This window comes from Solanum lycopersicum, chromosome 3 (genome assembly GCF_036512215.1).
Source record: "Solanum lycopersicum chromosome 3, SLM_r2.1".
Lineage (NCBI taxonomy): Eukaryota > Viridiplantae > Streptophyta > Magnoliopsida > Solanales > Solanaceae > Solanum > Solanum lycopersicum.
The window spans coordinates 63054190-63071537 of record NC_090802.1 but is presented as its reverse complement, the minus strand read 5'-3'; the positions used below and the strand labels follow the sequence as shown (position 1 = coordinate 63071537).

Genomic DNA, 17348 nt, shown 5'->3' with positions numbered 1-17348 from the left:
TATTTAATATGCCATTAGAATGTGTTGATTTTCTTACCTTTCTTTATTACAACAACACATAGTCAAATGTGTATGCAATGGAAGTAAAAAGTTTTTACATTGTCATTGTTTTATTTAGAATAGGAAGCTGCAATATCATATCAAAAATAAATTTGTTATACAAACATTATTGTATGTTGTCTTTTCCTTCTATGTTTATTTTTTATATCTTCTCTCTCTCATTCTATTTTAATTTAATTTTCTATGAAAAGATTATTGTCGTAACATTTGTCTGAGATTGCTGTATTTTTGTACTAATCGTTACACACATGTTTTCATAAAATTTTAATGGTTTCAACAAATTTATTAAAAAAACAGATGGAATACACGTGCAAGGCACGTGTCCAGAAACTAGTTCTATAATAATAATTTCCATTGAAATTATTTTATTTAGAAAAATAATAGATTTTTATAATAATAAATTATTTTCTCTATTAGATTTCTCAATTTAGTTTTAGTTTTGTATGAACGTTTTATTGCCTTAAGTCTTTAATTTTATTTTGTCATCGTTACATTTTATTATTTATTACAATTTACATATATAATTTTATAAAATTTTAGTCATTCTAACGTGTCTATAAAAATTCACTCACGTGCGAAACACGTGCTCATAATCTAGTAAAATAGAAAAATACCATCGTTCAAAGTAATTTAAGTTCACTGTTCGACGGACAAAAGAGTCCAATAAATAAAGTGTCTCTCTGTTTCTGTGTCTTAAAAAGGCATTTTCTTGAAACAAGGAATTTGGTGTTTAGAGAGACACGTAGAGTGTAAATGCCGAAATTAAGCAAACTGTGTACATGAGAAAAGCACAATCACCCTAAAAAAGCTGTGAGAAAAAAATTCAATTAACGTAAGTGATTTATGTATGTCAATTTTGTATATAAATACCATTTGTTGCATTATCTTTCTCGTCTTCTTTAAATTTGAAGTACTAGTTTTATGTGTGTGTTTTTGTGCTCTATTATTTAGATTGGTTCTATGAATTTTTTTCGGAAAGGGTTGTTTGTTAGATAAATTTGATGCCTGGTTTTTCTTATGTATCAAGATGCATTTTTGTCTGTAAATCAAAGCTTTTTGTTCTTAATCTCTGTTTTTGCCTCTTTTTGTGCCCTAATATATTAGATTGATTTTATTTTGTTTAACAGTAAGAACTTTTTAGGGGAAGGGTTTGTTTGTTAGAATGAATTGCTTTGTCATAAATTTCTGAATATGAATAATGCATCAGCCTCAGTTATTGTAGTATCTAGTACTTTCTATAGTTCTGTAAATGGTTACTTTTATATTTAGGAATGATGTTTCTCTTTGCTACTCGTCTATATTTATCGCTACTACTGCAAGATGCCATCGCTCAGCCTGATTTTGGGGAGATTTGGATTTGTTATTATCAGGATCTTTGGTTGCAGCACCGTCACTCCCTTTAACAAGAAACCTTGCAATGCCGATATACAGATTTCAGAGAATTAACATAATTGGATGTGTGCGATTCAAGGTTCGTCAAGCGGATAGCTTATAGAGATCTTTCCCTTTTTGTTGCGTGCCTTATTTACTGACAAACAAGCCTCCCTTTTCAGAATGTGGTTGGGAGTTACTCTTTTCTTTTGCTTTTTATTGAAAAAAAACAGTAGGCATGAATAGTTAATACTTCTTTTTCAAGTTATTTACAATTCCTTTTTAGTATTTCTGTTGATAGGGGATTTCTTTATATGGTAGATTGAAAACAACTAAAAGTCAAGCACTGATGTATGTGAACAATAAATCAACAAAATAGTTTTATGTTTGTAGTGAAGTTATTTTTTTTTTTTTCGCTTTGAAGTATTAATGAACTTCTGAAATAAAACTCAGTAAAAGAAGAATGTCGGGCGTTTGATATGTTTGCTGAATGTATTCCGTGTTAATTGTACAATCAATAATGGTTCAGATTTCAGTAAATTTTTCTAATGCATCAGCTGACTACTGGGAATGCAAAAACAAAGTCATTAAAAGTACTATGTTTTCTTATGAGCTTGAGATAAGATACTATGTCAGATTTTGAATTTCTTAAATTTTATGCTGTACTTTGAAGCTATTTCTTTCTCAATTATCGATGTGAACTATCAGTGCGTGATAAGTATTTTATATAAATTGTGAATGTGCAGGCGCCTTGGTTGCATTATTGATTCATCTCGTCATATAAGGAAAAAGAAGGTGAGAGTACTTATTCTTATTAAAGTTATTTCCTTACAAAGTCGTGTCTATGAAGTGTTCGATTAAATGTGTCTTAAGGTTAATTTGAATTTAATTGGAACGAGACCAAGCCATAATGTCCCACTTCTCTAGACTAACGTGATTCTTGATTTTGGATATATACGGCAAAGCCCTTTAGTAGTGTTCCTTTAAAACCACATATAACAACTCCAAATATAACAACTCCAACCATTCTCTCCTTTTGTTCAGGGTTTGGCTGGGCTTGTTAACAGGCCCCTATGTTGTAGTTTTCTTTATGCTGTAGCAGTAGATTATCTTTAATGTTTAAGTTCAAGCAAGAGAGCCGATACTAAATAAACCAGCAAGAGAGTTCACATTACTACTGAATAATGTTGATTGTTCTTATGGCAAATTTTAATTATGAAAAAGAAGCAAGAATAGTTTATATATGTAATGACGAGACAGAGGCAGAATAAGTTCACATCTTCTACTGAATCTTTGCGCATGTAACACAAACTAACTCTTGTAATCCTTCTCTTCCATAGATTCTCCGCCATGGATCACTCCCCTCGTAATTAGCCAAGTGAAAAAAGGAAGTTTAGTGATGAATTTCAAAGCAATCCAATAATTCGCACCAAAATTGATTTTGCAAACAGATTCATGAATTGCACGCAGAGTGAAAACACCTTGTCAATGCACTACTAAAATCTTAAATTACCTTACTAATCCTAATAAGATGAGAAATGTCTATTAATTAACAACCTTTACTGCTTAACAAACACAGAAGACAAAAAAACGCGTACTAGTTGTGTTTTTTTTTTGAATGCGTGGTAGTTTTTATTTCCATAAAAAACACCGCTCCCGGGAGTCGTCCTCATTTATTCATCTTCTTATCAGTTCTCTCCTTATGACTATCTAGTGCATCAATGCAACCAACAAGTGATTTAATAATTCTTGAAATTTAAAGAACATGAATATGTTTGTTCGCAACTGCGTCAATTCATTCTTGGGGTTCCGTATCAGTATTATAATGGGTGGAATTTCATGTTGCCATCATATTTTCTTGAGATTTAAACAAAGGGGAAGGTAACTGAGGATTTCCAATTGATACATACAACTTCTAGTTGGCGGTATTTCTATTAAAATAAGATTATGGTCACAAATACTATGTGGCTGATGAAACTGTTAAGTCTCTCATGATCTCTGACCTGTGATGCAGGCTGGGTTAGTACTCTCACCTGGGAAGAAATCATAATTTTGCATAAACTATATATGCTATGTACTTCTCCTACTTTATTGAACATTTTTTAGGGAACAACTTAAATTGCGATAAGGATGCAACGCCGGACAAAATCTGTGGAGATAATTATCCTTATCGACCTTGTATAGCCGGGTGATGGAAAATTTTAAGTTAACTGATTTTCTCTCTCTTACCTTTCTTAGTTCAGTATATTCTATATGTGATATAAACACTCTTTGCTTTATACCCTTTAATACGGGGGAACCCTCTCAGGTATAGGTAGCGATGTAATTATTTTACTTAGTGTTTCCTTTCATAATCACTTTTTAGAATAAAATCTTTTATTCAATGGGCTGTAGCAGTTCCGATGACATTCCCCTACTTTATTTCAAAAGACTCGATGCAAATATATTTGGGTATTCTGATACCCAGATAGATTATAGTACAAAGTCTAATTTTCTTCTTTGGTAACATTTCCTATTAGAAGGCTTGAAGTTTAGGGAGAATTAGTTTCGTAAGTCACTTATAAATTATTTTAGATTTATTGTCTCTCTATAGTAATCTTCATTTTTACACATAAGAGATATGAAAAGGTCATTTTCTTCTATTCAATTTGTAGCCAAGAGATCTCATTTTTTTGTATAAAAGAATGGTTGATATAGTTACTACCATAAACACTACCCTTCCGAGTTTCAAAATAAAATTAATGGTCCAAGACTGATAGCTTGATATTGTTATCATCGTCTTTATGTTCTTTTGACCTTTGGGTGTGGCTGTATTCATTCGTAGCAGAAGTGTCCAAGAATAAAATAGGGAGGAAAGATTAAATGAAACAATAAGAAGGTCAAAGAAAAAGTTAATATGTTCAGAACTGTAAAATTTTATATTAAAAAAAGGTTGAAATAGTTATTACCATAAACACTACTCTTCCCAGTTTCAAAATAAAATTAATGGTCCAAGACTGATAGCTTGCTATTGTTATCATCGTGTTTATGTTCTGTTGACCTTTGGGTGTGGCTGTATTCATTCGTAGCATAATTGTCCAAGAATAAGATAGGGAGGAAAGATTAAATGAAACAATAAGAAGGTCAAAGAAAAAGTTAATATGTTCAGAACTGTAATATTTTATATTAAAAAAAGATTGAAATAGTTACTACCATAAACACTACTCTTCCCAGTTTCAAAAATAAAATTAATGGTCCAAGACTGATAGCTTGCTATTCTTATCATCGTCTTTATGTTCTTTTGACCTTTGGGTGTGGCTGTATTCATTCGTAGCATAATTGTCCAAGAATAAGATAGGGAGGAAAGATTAAATGAAACAATAAGAAGGTCAAAGAAAAAGTTAATCTGTTCAGAACTGTAATATTTTATATTAAAAAAAGGTTGAAATAGTTACTACCATAAACACTACTCTTCCCAGTTTCAAAATAAAATTAATGGTCCAAGACTGATAGCTTGATATTGTTATCATCGTCTTTATGTTCTTTTGACCTTTGGATGTGGCTGTATTCATTCGTAGCAGAAGTGTCCAAGAATAAGATAGGGAGGAAAGATTAAATGGAACAATAAGAAGGTCAAAGAAAAAGTTAATCTGTTCAAAACTGTAATATTTTATATTAAAAAAAGGTGAAATAGTTACTACCATAAATACTACTCTTCCCAGTTTCAAAATAAAATTAATGGTCCAAGACTGATTGTTATCATCGTCTTTATCTTCTTTTGACCTTCGGGTGTAGGCGTGTGGCTGTATTCATTTATAGCAATAGTGTCCAAGAAAAGATAGGGAGGAAGAATTAAATGAAACATAAGAAGGTCAAAGAAGAAATTAATATGTTCAAATTACTATAATATTTATATAAAAAAAATTATCGAAAAGATTACTGTAATCTAAGCAGAACATTATAAGTATAACCTTGGAAGCGAATTCCTATTATTGAAATAAGCAGTTAAGACGACCTCAATTATACTCCCACACTTTGAAAAAATTTCCGTAACTGCCCAAAGAGTTAATTCATAATGCCTCAAATTTCCATAAAATCCCTCTTTTTTCTGTTGTCCTTTTGGTGATTACTTTTGGGATTTGAAACTTAAGTCCTGGTTTCAAAGTTGCTGTGAGAAAAGGAAATGGTTTCCCTGTCTCGTGCTTCTGATTCTGAGGAGGAACACAACAAAAGCCTTCTTGAAGTTGGGAATGAGCTGCTTCAGCAGCCTCCATCTTCTAAAGAGGAGCTTCTGGAGAAACTGGATGTGAGGATCTTCTCTTTTTTCTTTTCATCTTCTTAAACCTATGGATTGAAAAGTACGTAACAACCAAGGGGGCTCAATTTTATCTATGAGATTCTGAAAAATTATAACTGACTTCCTACAATGGTTGAAATTTATTTTTGGTTCTGGTCAACAATTGTCAGTTAAATCTAGGACTAGCTTTCCTTCAACTTAAGTTTATCATACATTAGATTTCCTTGTGCCATTACTTATTTACTGGTCCTGAAAGTCAATTATGTTTACTTTTTGCTGTGTAAAGGACATAATCAAGCTTCGTGTTTTGGATGAAAGGAAATAAAACTGTGGAGAGAAAGAGAGAGATGTTTGACCTTGTGATGCGTTTCAAACTTTAATCTTTATTTTCTACAAGATATCCTGATCTAGACTTCATTTGTTATGTAAAGAAGTATTTTCAATGTATTTGACATGGTTCAATCACCTCTTTTTGGTATATGCAATTTTCAGAAGTTAGAGCATCTTTTGTCACTGGTGAAGCAAATCCCCTCTGTATCGACGCGAGATGCTTTTCGGCCTGCAATGAAAGAACTAGTTGCCGATGGACTTCTACGACATTCTGACATGGATGTGAAGGTGTCAGTTGCATCTTGCATCAGTGAGATCATGAGAATTACAGCTCCAGATCAACCGTATAAGGATAGCATACTTAAGGCAAGTACAACTCATACAGTTTTCTTTGCCCAAAACGGGAAATCAGACTTGTTGCAAGTCTTTCTTCTAACGAAACTATTTTGCTATGTAATTGATAGTTCAGATTCTGTAGTATTTATGCATCTATGATTTTCTTGGATACATGCATAGCATTTATACATTCTCATAGTTTGGTTTCCTGCTCAATTGGTGGACAGGACTTTTTTGAGCTTGCAGTGTTGGCGTTTAGGAAATTGTCTTGCTTGAATGGTCGTTGTTATTCAAAGGCTGTCTCAATTATTAAAGTTCTGGCAAAGTACCGAACAAGCGTGCTCATGTTGGATCTCATGTTAGATACATTGATTGTTCATATGTTTCAACATTTTCTCAATGGTATAAGGTATATTTCCAATTTTGTTATGCATAGAAACCATCTCATTGCTGGCACCAACTAAAGAGAGTTTATATAAATATTGTTATCTTCCCTCCCTTTGTATATATTCTTTCTTGTCTGCTATTTTTTTCTGAAAGTTCTCAACAATCGGCTGTTATTCTGATTAAATATTCTATGTGGAATTTCTTAAACATTCTATGTTAATGACTATTCAGATTTGAAATCTGATAAGTATGAGGAATAATTACTCATTTTTATTTTTATTTACATTTGTGTTAGAAATTTGAAAGGTCAAGATTATGAAATGAGAATAAGAAGATTATATATATATATATATATATATATATATATATATATATGAAAATTATAAAAGTTTTAATTTATTAGAGGAGCAAAATGGTAATTTAACTTTTAAGTTTTGAGCTTCCTGTTTATAATAATATGTGATGATTATTCGACTATCACTAATTAATCACAAATCAATTATATAACAGTTTTAGCAGTATATTCATTGTTGTACCTTCATATGTTAGAATTCAGCATAAATGAACTTATATGGTAAGGTTCATAGCATGTCAAAATCTACCGGATTCTTTTTTCCTTCATAAAGTTCAAAGACTAATAATTTCTCAATATGCCAATTTTTTCTTCTGGAGAATGGCTGACAACTGTTTTGTCTCTTCCTGTATTTTAAGGCCCGAGCACCCTGATAAAGTATTCACGGACATCAAGGAAATAATGACCATGATAATAAAAGAGAGTGAAAACATTCCAATGCAATTTCTGAGCATCCTTGCGAACATCCTCATAAATAGTGTTAAGAAGGAAAATCAGGTATTGCTTTTCCTCTACAACTTTATTCATCTATCTTTTTCTCATTGTTTTTAATTACGTCTTATTTTGGTTTAGAATGTTTCGCCTCGTTCTTATGTGCTGGGAGAGGAAGTTCTTCAAGAAAGTGCTGTCAAACTTCATCCATATCTTCCAAAAGCAGTGGCGGCCCTCAACATTTCCTTTAAAAACTATTCCGAAGTTGTTGAATTGACATGGAGAGAGGCAATGAAATGTAAAGCTACGGTGGGTCTTGTGAAAAATAAAGATGATTTTTTGAAGGTACAAAAATATCTTAGATATTTATTAGAACTTTCTAGAATTTAGTAGAATAAATATCTTTGATATTTATACTTAAAGGAAAATCTAGATAATTAGATACTTAGAGTAAAGTGTAGAATAATCTTGATTTTGGTAGATATTGGATTCGGTGGAAGATTTTCTTTCTTCGGACATCGGTTTGCTCGAACAAAATGTGATCACACCTAGGACATAGATTCTATGTGGCCCAATGGATCGTGACAAGTCCTTTAGAAGATAAGTATCTAGATTTTCTTGTATGTCTTTCTACAATAATTACTAGAACCATCCCTATTTTAGTAAAAATAGGGATGTTATAGTCATTTGTAATCAATCCAAGCAAACCAAGAACAACCTAATCAAAGAAGTGTTCTCCCATAAACAAATTCTTCTTTCTATCTTCCTCTTCTTTAGTTGAATCTTCCAATCTTAGTTAACGATCTTAGGCTAGCAAAAAGTTTCCTAATTATACTTTTCTTCTGCTATTCTATACAGGTGTATCTGATAATTCCAATTGATTGCTGCATTTATTTGCAAAATACATGATTGTTTATCTGATAATTCAAAGTACATAACGACCAATGATCCTTTTTTTTATGTATGTAATGTAGATTTGTCATGGTTTGCACAAGGTGAAATTTTTATAAGAACCCCTAGTGAAGTATCATTCATATAAGAGGTTTAGTTCTTTATCAGGATATTCTAGTAATTAAAAACTTGTCTATATTAGCAAATAGGGGCAAAGTCCAGATAAGGGATGCGGTAGGTTGATTCACTGATTCTCTCAATGGGGCTGAAATTGCTGAAGGATACATCATACAGCTGACACCCTCTAGTTTAGGATTGAATTGCAGGGCTTGAACATCCAGATAATGTGATACCTTATCGTTCAATGAATACTATACCACATCGGATGGTTCTTAAGTTTTTTTACTTTGTTGATTGTTCGTTGGGTTACTTTCTGATCTTTTAAAGGTAAATTTTTTTATCTAACCTAAAAGCTGGGCCTAGATTGTGATATCTACTATTATCAATATGTTCATTGCACATAACTAGGGATTAAGGATCAGTCAACACGATCCATCTTCTTATTATGTTTATTCTGAAGGAACTTGGCTTAGCTTTCTTTCTTATGCTTCAACTTAAGTTTTATCATAGATTAGGATTTTCATCTGACATTTCTTATTTACGCTAAAGTGAATGTTCTCATCTCGAAAGCTATGTTTACTCAATTAAAGTATTTAATTTATCCTTAATTTGGACTTCCTCTGCAGGCACTGGGTTTCGCCTCAAACACCAAAGAAATCAATTTCCCTAAAGCCTGTAAAAGACAACGTAAACAACGTAAAAGGAAGTACTTTCTGTCACAAGAAGAGGTAAACATTTGTTATCATTAATTTTATCTGGCTTTCAGCTATTAATATTAGTCTACTTTCTTTCTGTAAGTGCTTAGTAAAGTGAATGAATGTATTTGTTTTGGAATATTATGTCAATTCAAGTGAAGTGTTTGTTAAATCCTTTTAAATTACTCTTTTTCGCCCTACACAACAACCATTTTGGTCTCTTAAAGTGTTCAATGTGTCATTGTGAATGGCAAACTGCACCAGACAAAGTAAACCTAGAAAGCATGCATGGCGAAGTGACAGAAATCTAAAAACATAATCTTAGTATATTTAGTTCATACTTGTCTACTATGCTCGAAAATTTGGCAGGGGGAAGCAACTGATGATCCAACTCCTTCAACAATGTAAGCTATTTATATTGCATTTAGGCCCCATTTGCATTGCAATGAATGTAATTCAAGCTGAACGAAGTTTTTTTTTTTTGGTAGGACCATGCAACATAATTTAACTCCAAAAGGAGTGCACGAAAATAAAGGGGTCAGGGTTGATGTGCATGGCTATAAAGTAAAAGTGAGCAGTGGTCCCATACTCACTGCCATTTTTGCCAAGTATGGTGACATTGCAGTCAATTGTCACTATAAATCATTGGCTTTCAGAGCTTCCGTTCTTGATATAGTTTGTGATGTTGTAAGGAGGCTGAAAACCGGTGACGTTGGCTCTACTTCGATCAACGATATGAGAATTTCGCTTTCTGCTGCAGCGAGGGTCAAACTTGATGTAACTTGGCTGCAGCAGTGTCTGGATCAGATTTCAGAAGAGGGAGATATGGAGAAGAAATTATCGGATTTGATGGAGGTAAGACTACCATGCTAGTGTCTATAGTAGCTGAAAAGGACATATTAGAAAGGAATAGGAAGGTCTTCGCTGCAGAGGAACGGCTCAAAAAAGGCTGAAAAGCGCTTGCAAGAGGCCCAAAGCCGAGCAGGACAGGTGGAAAGGTCTGTCAGAGTTCTTGAAACAGTGTGTGAAAAAGTTTAGCAGGACATAAAGGAGGTTTAGGATCAAGCACAGTATCGAGTAAGTAGGTTAAATAAGCTTTTGTAGAGCTGTTTTATCCTTGCTACTTTTCTTGAACACTATTGCCAAGTAAATCTATAACATGTATTAGATGAACTTTTTAAGTTTGATTTCTGGAATGATGTATACAAGTAAATCTATAACATGTATTAGATGAACTTTTTAAGTTTGAATATCCTCCTCCACCAATATTTAGGATTCCTTGAACACATAAATGTATATTGCATAGTGTTACACATAAAATCGTTTGTGCACATTCATTACTTGTGTTTTTTAATAATTCATGCCACAGAGAACAATAATCCACAATCAATCAATTAATTCATCGCTCAAATACTAATTGTATAGCTCAAAACCCACAATAACATCATTGAGCATCCAAGAAAGTTACATGAGACTAGCTATTGGACTTGTAAAACCCAAGAAAGAAATATTTGTTACTCCATCCGTCCAACAATACTTGTCCATTATATGAAATTTGTAGATAAATTTTCATATAATGGACAAATTCACACTTATTAGTTCCTAATATATCCTTAGCATTAATTATAAGCGACATATAATAAACAACAAAATGCTCCCAACCAAACAATCGTCGGAATAAAATTCCACTTATATCATAGTAATAGGATAAGTTATCTGGTGAAATAAGTTATTTAGTACAGCTAATTTAGGAATAACTTGTTCCCAACCAAATAACCATGTCATACCAAACAAAGATAACTAAATTATGAAGCCAAAAGGTACGTTCCCGCCATTCATTTTTTTCCAAACAGATGACAACGCTTTCTTCTATTCTTGAAATTTAAAGGAGGAGTAGGTAACTCATGAGGGTTTACAGTTACTTCTGTTACTCCTTGGGTAAAGTATGTTATGCAATATTCCTTCTTTAGGAAAAAATATTGATATCTCCTGAACCATTTCAACAATGTATGCGAACAATAAATCAACAAAATAGTTTTATGTTTGTACTGAAGTTTTTTTTTTTTTTTCGTTTTGAAGTATTAATGAACTACGGAAATAAAACTGTCCAGATGCATAACACTATCTCAGATGCAGAGTCTGTCAATCTTGAGATATCAGGGAAGCATGGGATGATACAACATGATCATTATGTGTGTGGTCTTTCCACCTGTTCGTGAAAAGTGTTTACAAGAAAGGCAACTTATGCGTACATGCATGTGAGTATGAATTTTTAACCAAACTAAGTCATTATACAAAACAATTTATCAAAGTAATACATTTTTCTAAAATTTTACAAAACTAGTATAAACGTATTTCATGGTAATGTTTTAGGATATATTTTATTTTTTAAAAACTAACAATATTAGGTTGATATACGTCACTGTAAGTAACGTTTTACTTTTAAAACGTTACTGTGAGTAACGTATATCAATCTGACGCCATCAACTTTTAAAAAATAAAATATATCCTAAAACGTTACTGTGGAATACGTTTATACTAGTTTTGTAAAATTTTAGAAAAACATATTATTTTGGTGAATGACTTTATATAATGGCTTAGTTTGGTTAAAACCTCGTAATATATTTGCTTTCGTAAGTTTATTATATATGCATGTCCATGTAAAAGATAATTTTTATAGATTTACACATGCTTCAAATTCGAAGTGATGGTTTTGGCTAAACCCGCCTGAAGAAATCTGTCTATGAACAAGAGTCGAGGCTCTATTCCTCGACCTTTTTATACCTTTTAATACGGGGGACCCTCTCAGTTTTAGATAGCGACAAAATTGTTTTGCTTAGTTTCTCCTTTCATATTCACTTTTTAGAATAAAATCTTTTATTTACATATGCAGATTTCAATTTAATGGGCTGTAACAGTTTTGATGACATTCCACTACTCTATTTCAAAAAGACCCGATGCAAATATATATGGGTATTCAGATACCCAGAGATAGATTACATTACAAAATCTAGTTTTCTTCTTCGATAACATTTCCTATTAGAAGCCTTGAAGTTTAGGGAGAATTAGTTTCGTAAGTCACTTATAAATTATTTTAGTTTTATCGTCTTTCTATAGAAATCATCATGTTTAAATATGAAAAAGTCATTTTCTTCTATTCAATTTGTCGCCAAGAGATCTCATTTTTTATTAAAAAAAAGGTTGATATAGTTACTCCCATAAACATTACTCTCTCCAGTTCAAAATAAAAATGAATGATCTAAGACTGATAGTTTAATATTGTTATCATTGTCTTTATATTTCTTTTGACTTTTGGGTGTATTCATTCATAGCAGATGTGTCCAAGAAAAAGTAGGGAGGAAAGATTAAAATGAAATAACAAAAAGGTCAAAGAAAAGTTAATCTGTTCAGATTATTGTAATATTTTATCTATTTTTTTATTTTTATTTTTATCAAAAAGATCACTGTAATCCAAGCAGAACTTTTTAAGTATATCCTTAGAAGCGAATTCCCTTTATTGAAAACAATTTTAAGAGGGAAACCTGAAAATTGCGCAGTTAAGACAGCCTCAATTATACTCACACACTTTGAAAAAATTTCGGTAACCTTGCAAAGGGTTAATTCCTAATGCCTCAAATTTTCATATAATCCCTCTTTTCTCTCTTGTCCTTTTGTACAAATACTGATGGTTCAAAGTTGTTGAGATTCTTTTCTCTTTCCATCTTCTTAAACCTACAAAGTGAAAAGTACGTAGTAGCCAAGGGGATCAATTTTATCTATGAGATTCTGAAAAATTATAACTAACTTCCTAAAATGGTTGAAATTTATTTCTGGTTCTGGTCAACAATTGTTACTTAATCCTAGGATAAAATAATCACGTTATTTGAAAATTTCTAGTAGTTTGGTTGGTTTATTGCCTAATTTTTCACCTTAGAAGTGTGATTTTGATCCCCGTCTTGTAAAAAATGATCCTATAAGCAATTCTAGTGAAAGATCATCTCCTATAAGAGGTCTATTTCTTATTAAGGACATTCTAGTAATTAAAAGATATGTTTATGATTGCATCACTTGTGATATCTGCTATCATGTTCTCTGCATATAACTTAGGATTTCCTTGTTCCATTGCTTATATACTGGTCCTGGAAGTCAATTATCTATGTCTTTGTTTAATTTTTGTTGTGTAAAGGACATAATCAGGCTTCATGTTGGATGAAAGGAAATAAAAATGTGGAGAGAAAGATAGAGATGTTTGACCTAGTGATGTAGTTTCGAACTTAAATCTTTATTTTTTACAAAATATCCTGATCTAGACTTCATTTGTTATCTAGAGAAGTATTTTCAATGTATTTGACATGGTTCAATCACTTCTTTTTGGTATATGCAATTTTCAGAAGTTAGAGCATTTTTTGTCACTGGTGAAGCAAATCCTCTCCGTATCGACGCGGTATACTTTTCGGCCTGCAATGGAAGCACTAGTTGCAGATGGGCTTCTACGACATCCTGACATGGATGTGAAGGTGTCAATTACATCTTGCATCAGTGAGATCATGAGAATTACAGCTGCAGATTAACCATATAATGATAGCATACTTAAGGCAAGTACAACTCATACAATTTTTTATGATTTTCTTAGATATATTGCATATGCATGAGCCTCAGTTATGATATGTCAATTGCAGAAGGTAGGTAAATATTTAAATATGACGAGTTAAAAACAATATTGTTAAAGCAGATGTATCTGGTTGGTTGTCATACCCCGAGCCTTGATCCTGGGCGTGACTGACAGTCGATGCCTTAATATTTTGAGTGAATATCAAGTTCAAAGCTGATCATAGTCTGCTTTTCTTTGTTTTGTTGTAGTGCTTGAGATAATTATACTTACATTTTCTATTTGGCTATAATATTACATTTAAATATCATTCTTAATCACATTTAAGAATGTACAAAATGATATTTATATAAAGTAAATCACAATACCATATCGATATCAATCCTCCTCCATCAAACTGTATGGCAGCTATGATTTGATGCCTTTCAAATTGTGTAGAGCAAGACATTGATTTCTTAACAAAATTAATTCGTTAACATTCTTTGTTAATACATTAAACTACATAATTAGATATACTTAATTATCATGTATGCATATTTTTACCTGTAGTTTAAAAATATTACTCATAATATAACTTTTTAAAAATTATACCATATATTTTATAAAGTATAATTAGATACACAAATCTTAAAATTTAAAGTAAAGGCGATATTAACTATTCAATTCTCATCTTCTTCCCTTCTCTCCAACCACGTTCTTCACCATCATTACCGATTCTCCATTGTTGCTAGAATGAATGTATTCGCCTTTCCATTATTTTGAATGTTCCTGCTCGTGCCCGGATAGAAAATGAGCACGACTCCCCCTCTCCCCGTTCTACTATACAACAACCACAAATGCACAATTTGAGCAACACAATGATTCAAAAAAATTGTAATCAATAATCATTCAATTGTATTTTTTCTTCAACCATAGAAGATAAAATGTGATTGTGAGGTATCTTTATATTATTCATCTATTATTTAAGTGATTGATCTTTTACATGATTTTTTAGATGTAATTGATGGTCGATTTTGATGTATATCAGTTTTGTCATGTATTCTACTGACTTAGTTATAATCGTTGAGGCTGTGAGATACATGCTTAAGTATATAAGATACAACTTATGCATTTAATATTATCCTGAATTCTATATATATACAAATACTTCCAACGGTTTCGAAATACATGCATAATAAATTATACATGTTACGCAAATTATTACTACTAAACACCATATCGTTAATTTTAACAATGATGTATACATTATTTATTCCAAATACACGTTATAAAACTGAGAGTTTTTTTCAATAATATTGCGACGTTCGCCATTTTGCAAAGAAAAAAAAAGAAGAACAAACTTGAAAATTGAAGATTCAAAGGAAGGAAATGATGAAGAAGACGAAGTTCAAAATTTTAGAATTACTAATCTTTATGATTTTTTTATTAGAACTGATAATTGATGTTGTATCGTTCAAATCTAATCGAACTAATTTATATGTTTTTAATAAGATCGTGGATTCTTATTTAAGTGTATAATTTTTCCGAACAATAGAAGTGGTCTTTTTATTTTATAAAAAAAATTGAAAATTTTTCAAACTGAAACGAATAATATGTAAATATATAAAATATATTACCAATATGTTTAATTTAATATATAGACATGTTTTATGATATTTTTCAAATATAAATATGATAAAAGTGTTAGGTCTATGGTGACTGGTCGACGTTAGATCTTTACTCTTTAATTAGCATTTACTTAATTATGTTTAAAATTAAAAGAGACTATAATATATACTCCATCAAACAATACGACAAAATCTATGCATGCAATCCTACTAAATGATTAAGATCAAACAATACGGCAACAAGGTTTTACATTCTTGACTTCTTAGTGAAGAATTGAAGTGTTTCTTAAAGAATATACGTAGAAAAAAAATATTTTGATAATAGTATATATTGAGGTGATATTTTTTTAAAAAAAAATGAATCGAACCTATGCTGAATAAAAATCGATATGTTGGGATGATTTTAAAAAAATATAATTTTTGTTATACATTATAAAATATCCAAAAAATTGAAATGACATATTTATTAACTCATTGACACCCCTACCCACATCAACATCTATAAAAAAAAAAAAATATTAGGATTATCTCAATAAATTTAGTCAATTTTAATATAAACACCTATTACCTCAATAAATTAAGTTTTTTTATATTAGTATAAACAAGAAAATCAACATCTATAAAAAAATTAAATAATAGGATTATCTCAATAAATTTAGTCAATTTTAATATAAACACCTATTACCTCAATAAATTTAGTCTTTTTATATTATATTAGTATAAACAAGAAAATCAACATCTATAAAAAATAGGATTATCTCAATAAATTTAGTCAATTTTAATATAAACACCTATTACCTCAATAAATTTAGTCTTTTTATATTAGTATAAACAAGAATATCAACATCTATAAAAAAAAATTAAATAATAGGATTAACTCAATAAATTTAGTCAATTTTAATATAAACACCTGTTACCTCAATAAATTTAGTCTTTTTATATTATGTTAGTATAAACAAGAAAATCAACATCTATAAAAAAAATATTAAATAATAGGATTATCTCAATAAATTTAGTCAATTTTAATATAAACGCCTATTACCTCAATAAATTTAGTCTTTTTATATTATATTAGTATAAACAAGAACATCAACATCTATAAAAAAAATTTAAATAATAGGATTATTTCTATAAATTTAGTCAATTTTAATATAAACATCTATTACCTCAATAAATTTAGTCTTTTTATACAATGTTAGTATAAACAAGAGTATTGTGACGTGATGTATATGATTCTTCAATCATTAATAAGATGTTTCGAAGTTGAGTCTTGAATTTGAAAGAATCTTAATAGGAAATGATTCCCTCTACGAATACAAACTAATTGAAAATTTAATGTGAAATGCCAAGCGAAAAATACAATTTATTTTAAATTCCATTGGAATTGTTTTATTTAGAATAACAATTACTCTACAATAATAAGTTCCATTGAAATTATTTTATTAAGAAAATAATAGATTTTTATTTTATTTAGAAAAATAATAGATTTTTATAATAAGAAATTATTTTATCACATTTAATATGCCATTAAACTGTGCTGATTTTCTTACCTTTCTTAATTACAACAACACCTAGTCAAGTGTGTATGCAATGAAAGTAAAAAAGTTTTCCAATAGAATTGTTTTATTTAAAAGAATAATTATTCTATAATAATAAGTTCCAAAGAAATTATTTTATTAATAAAAAATAATTTTATCACATTTAATATGCCACTAAAATGTTTTGATTTTTTAACCTTTTATATTAATGTATATGTAATGAAAGTAAAAGTAAATTCCAATTTAATAGTCAAAGCAAAATTTTTCCAATTAATAAAGAAAAGGGAAAAACAAAATACAAAGAAATCAAAGTTTGAGTTTTGCCGCTAAAATGTATATGCAAT

General features: G+C 30.5%; 1 protein-coding gene and 1 non-coding gene across 8 annotated transcripts; one reads left to right on the top strand and one right to left on the bottom strand.

Moving 5' to 3' along the window:
* The first annotated feature begins 698 nt into the window (after positions 1-698).
* On the top strand, positions 699-10500 carry LOC101246231 (sister chromatid cohesion protein PDS5 homolog E). 7 transcript variants are annotated; one of them, XM_019213115.3, is made up of 10 exons: positions 699-892; positions 1431-1531; positions 2178-2226; positions 6200-6403; positions 6601-6782; positions 7472-7610; positions 7686-7853; positions 9182-9283; positions 9620-9654; positions 9739-10500. In XM_019213115.3, exons 4-10 carry the CDS (start codon positions 6272-6274, stop codon positions 10121-10123), a joined length of 1143 nt encoding a protein of 380 aa, XP_019068660.1. In that variant the 5' UTR covers positions 699-892; positions 1431-1531; positions 2178-2226; positions 6200-6271; the 3' UTR covers positions 10124-10500. The 7 variants fall into 7 exon arrangements, with proteins under 7 accessions (XP_019068660.1, XP_019068654.1, XP_019068658.1 ...); XM_019213109.3 differs by having other exon boundaries at positions 7686-7889; XM_019213111.3 differs by having other exon boundaries at positions 755-892; positions 1330-1531; positions 7686-7889.
* A 1149-nt stretch (positions 10501-11649) lies between these two features.
* On the bottom strand, positions 11650-11731 carry MIR10538 (microRNA MIR10538). Its single transcript, NR_161781.1, has one exon. It is a non-coding gene; the product is annotated as a microRNA MIR10538 (primary transcript).
* Positions 11732-17348: the final 5617 nt, after the last annotated feature.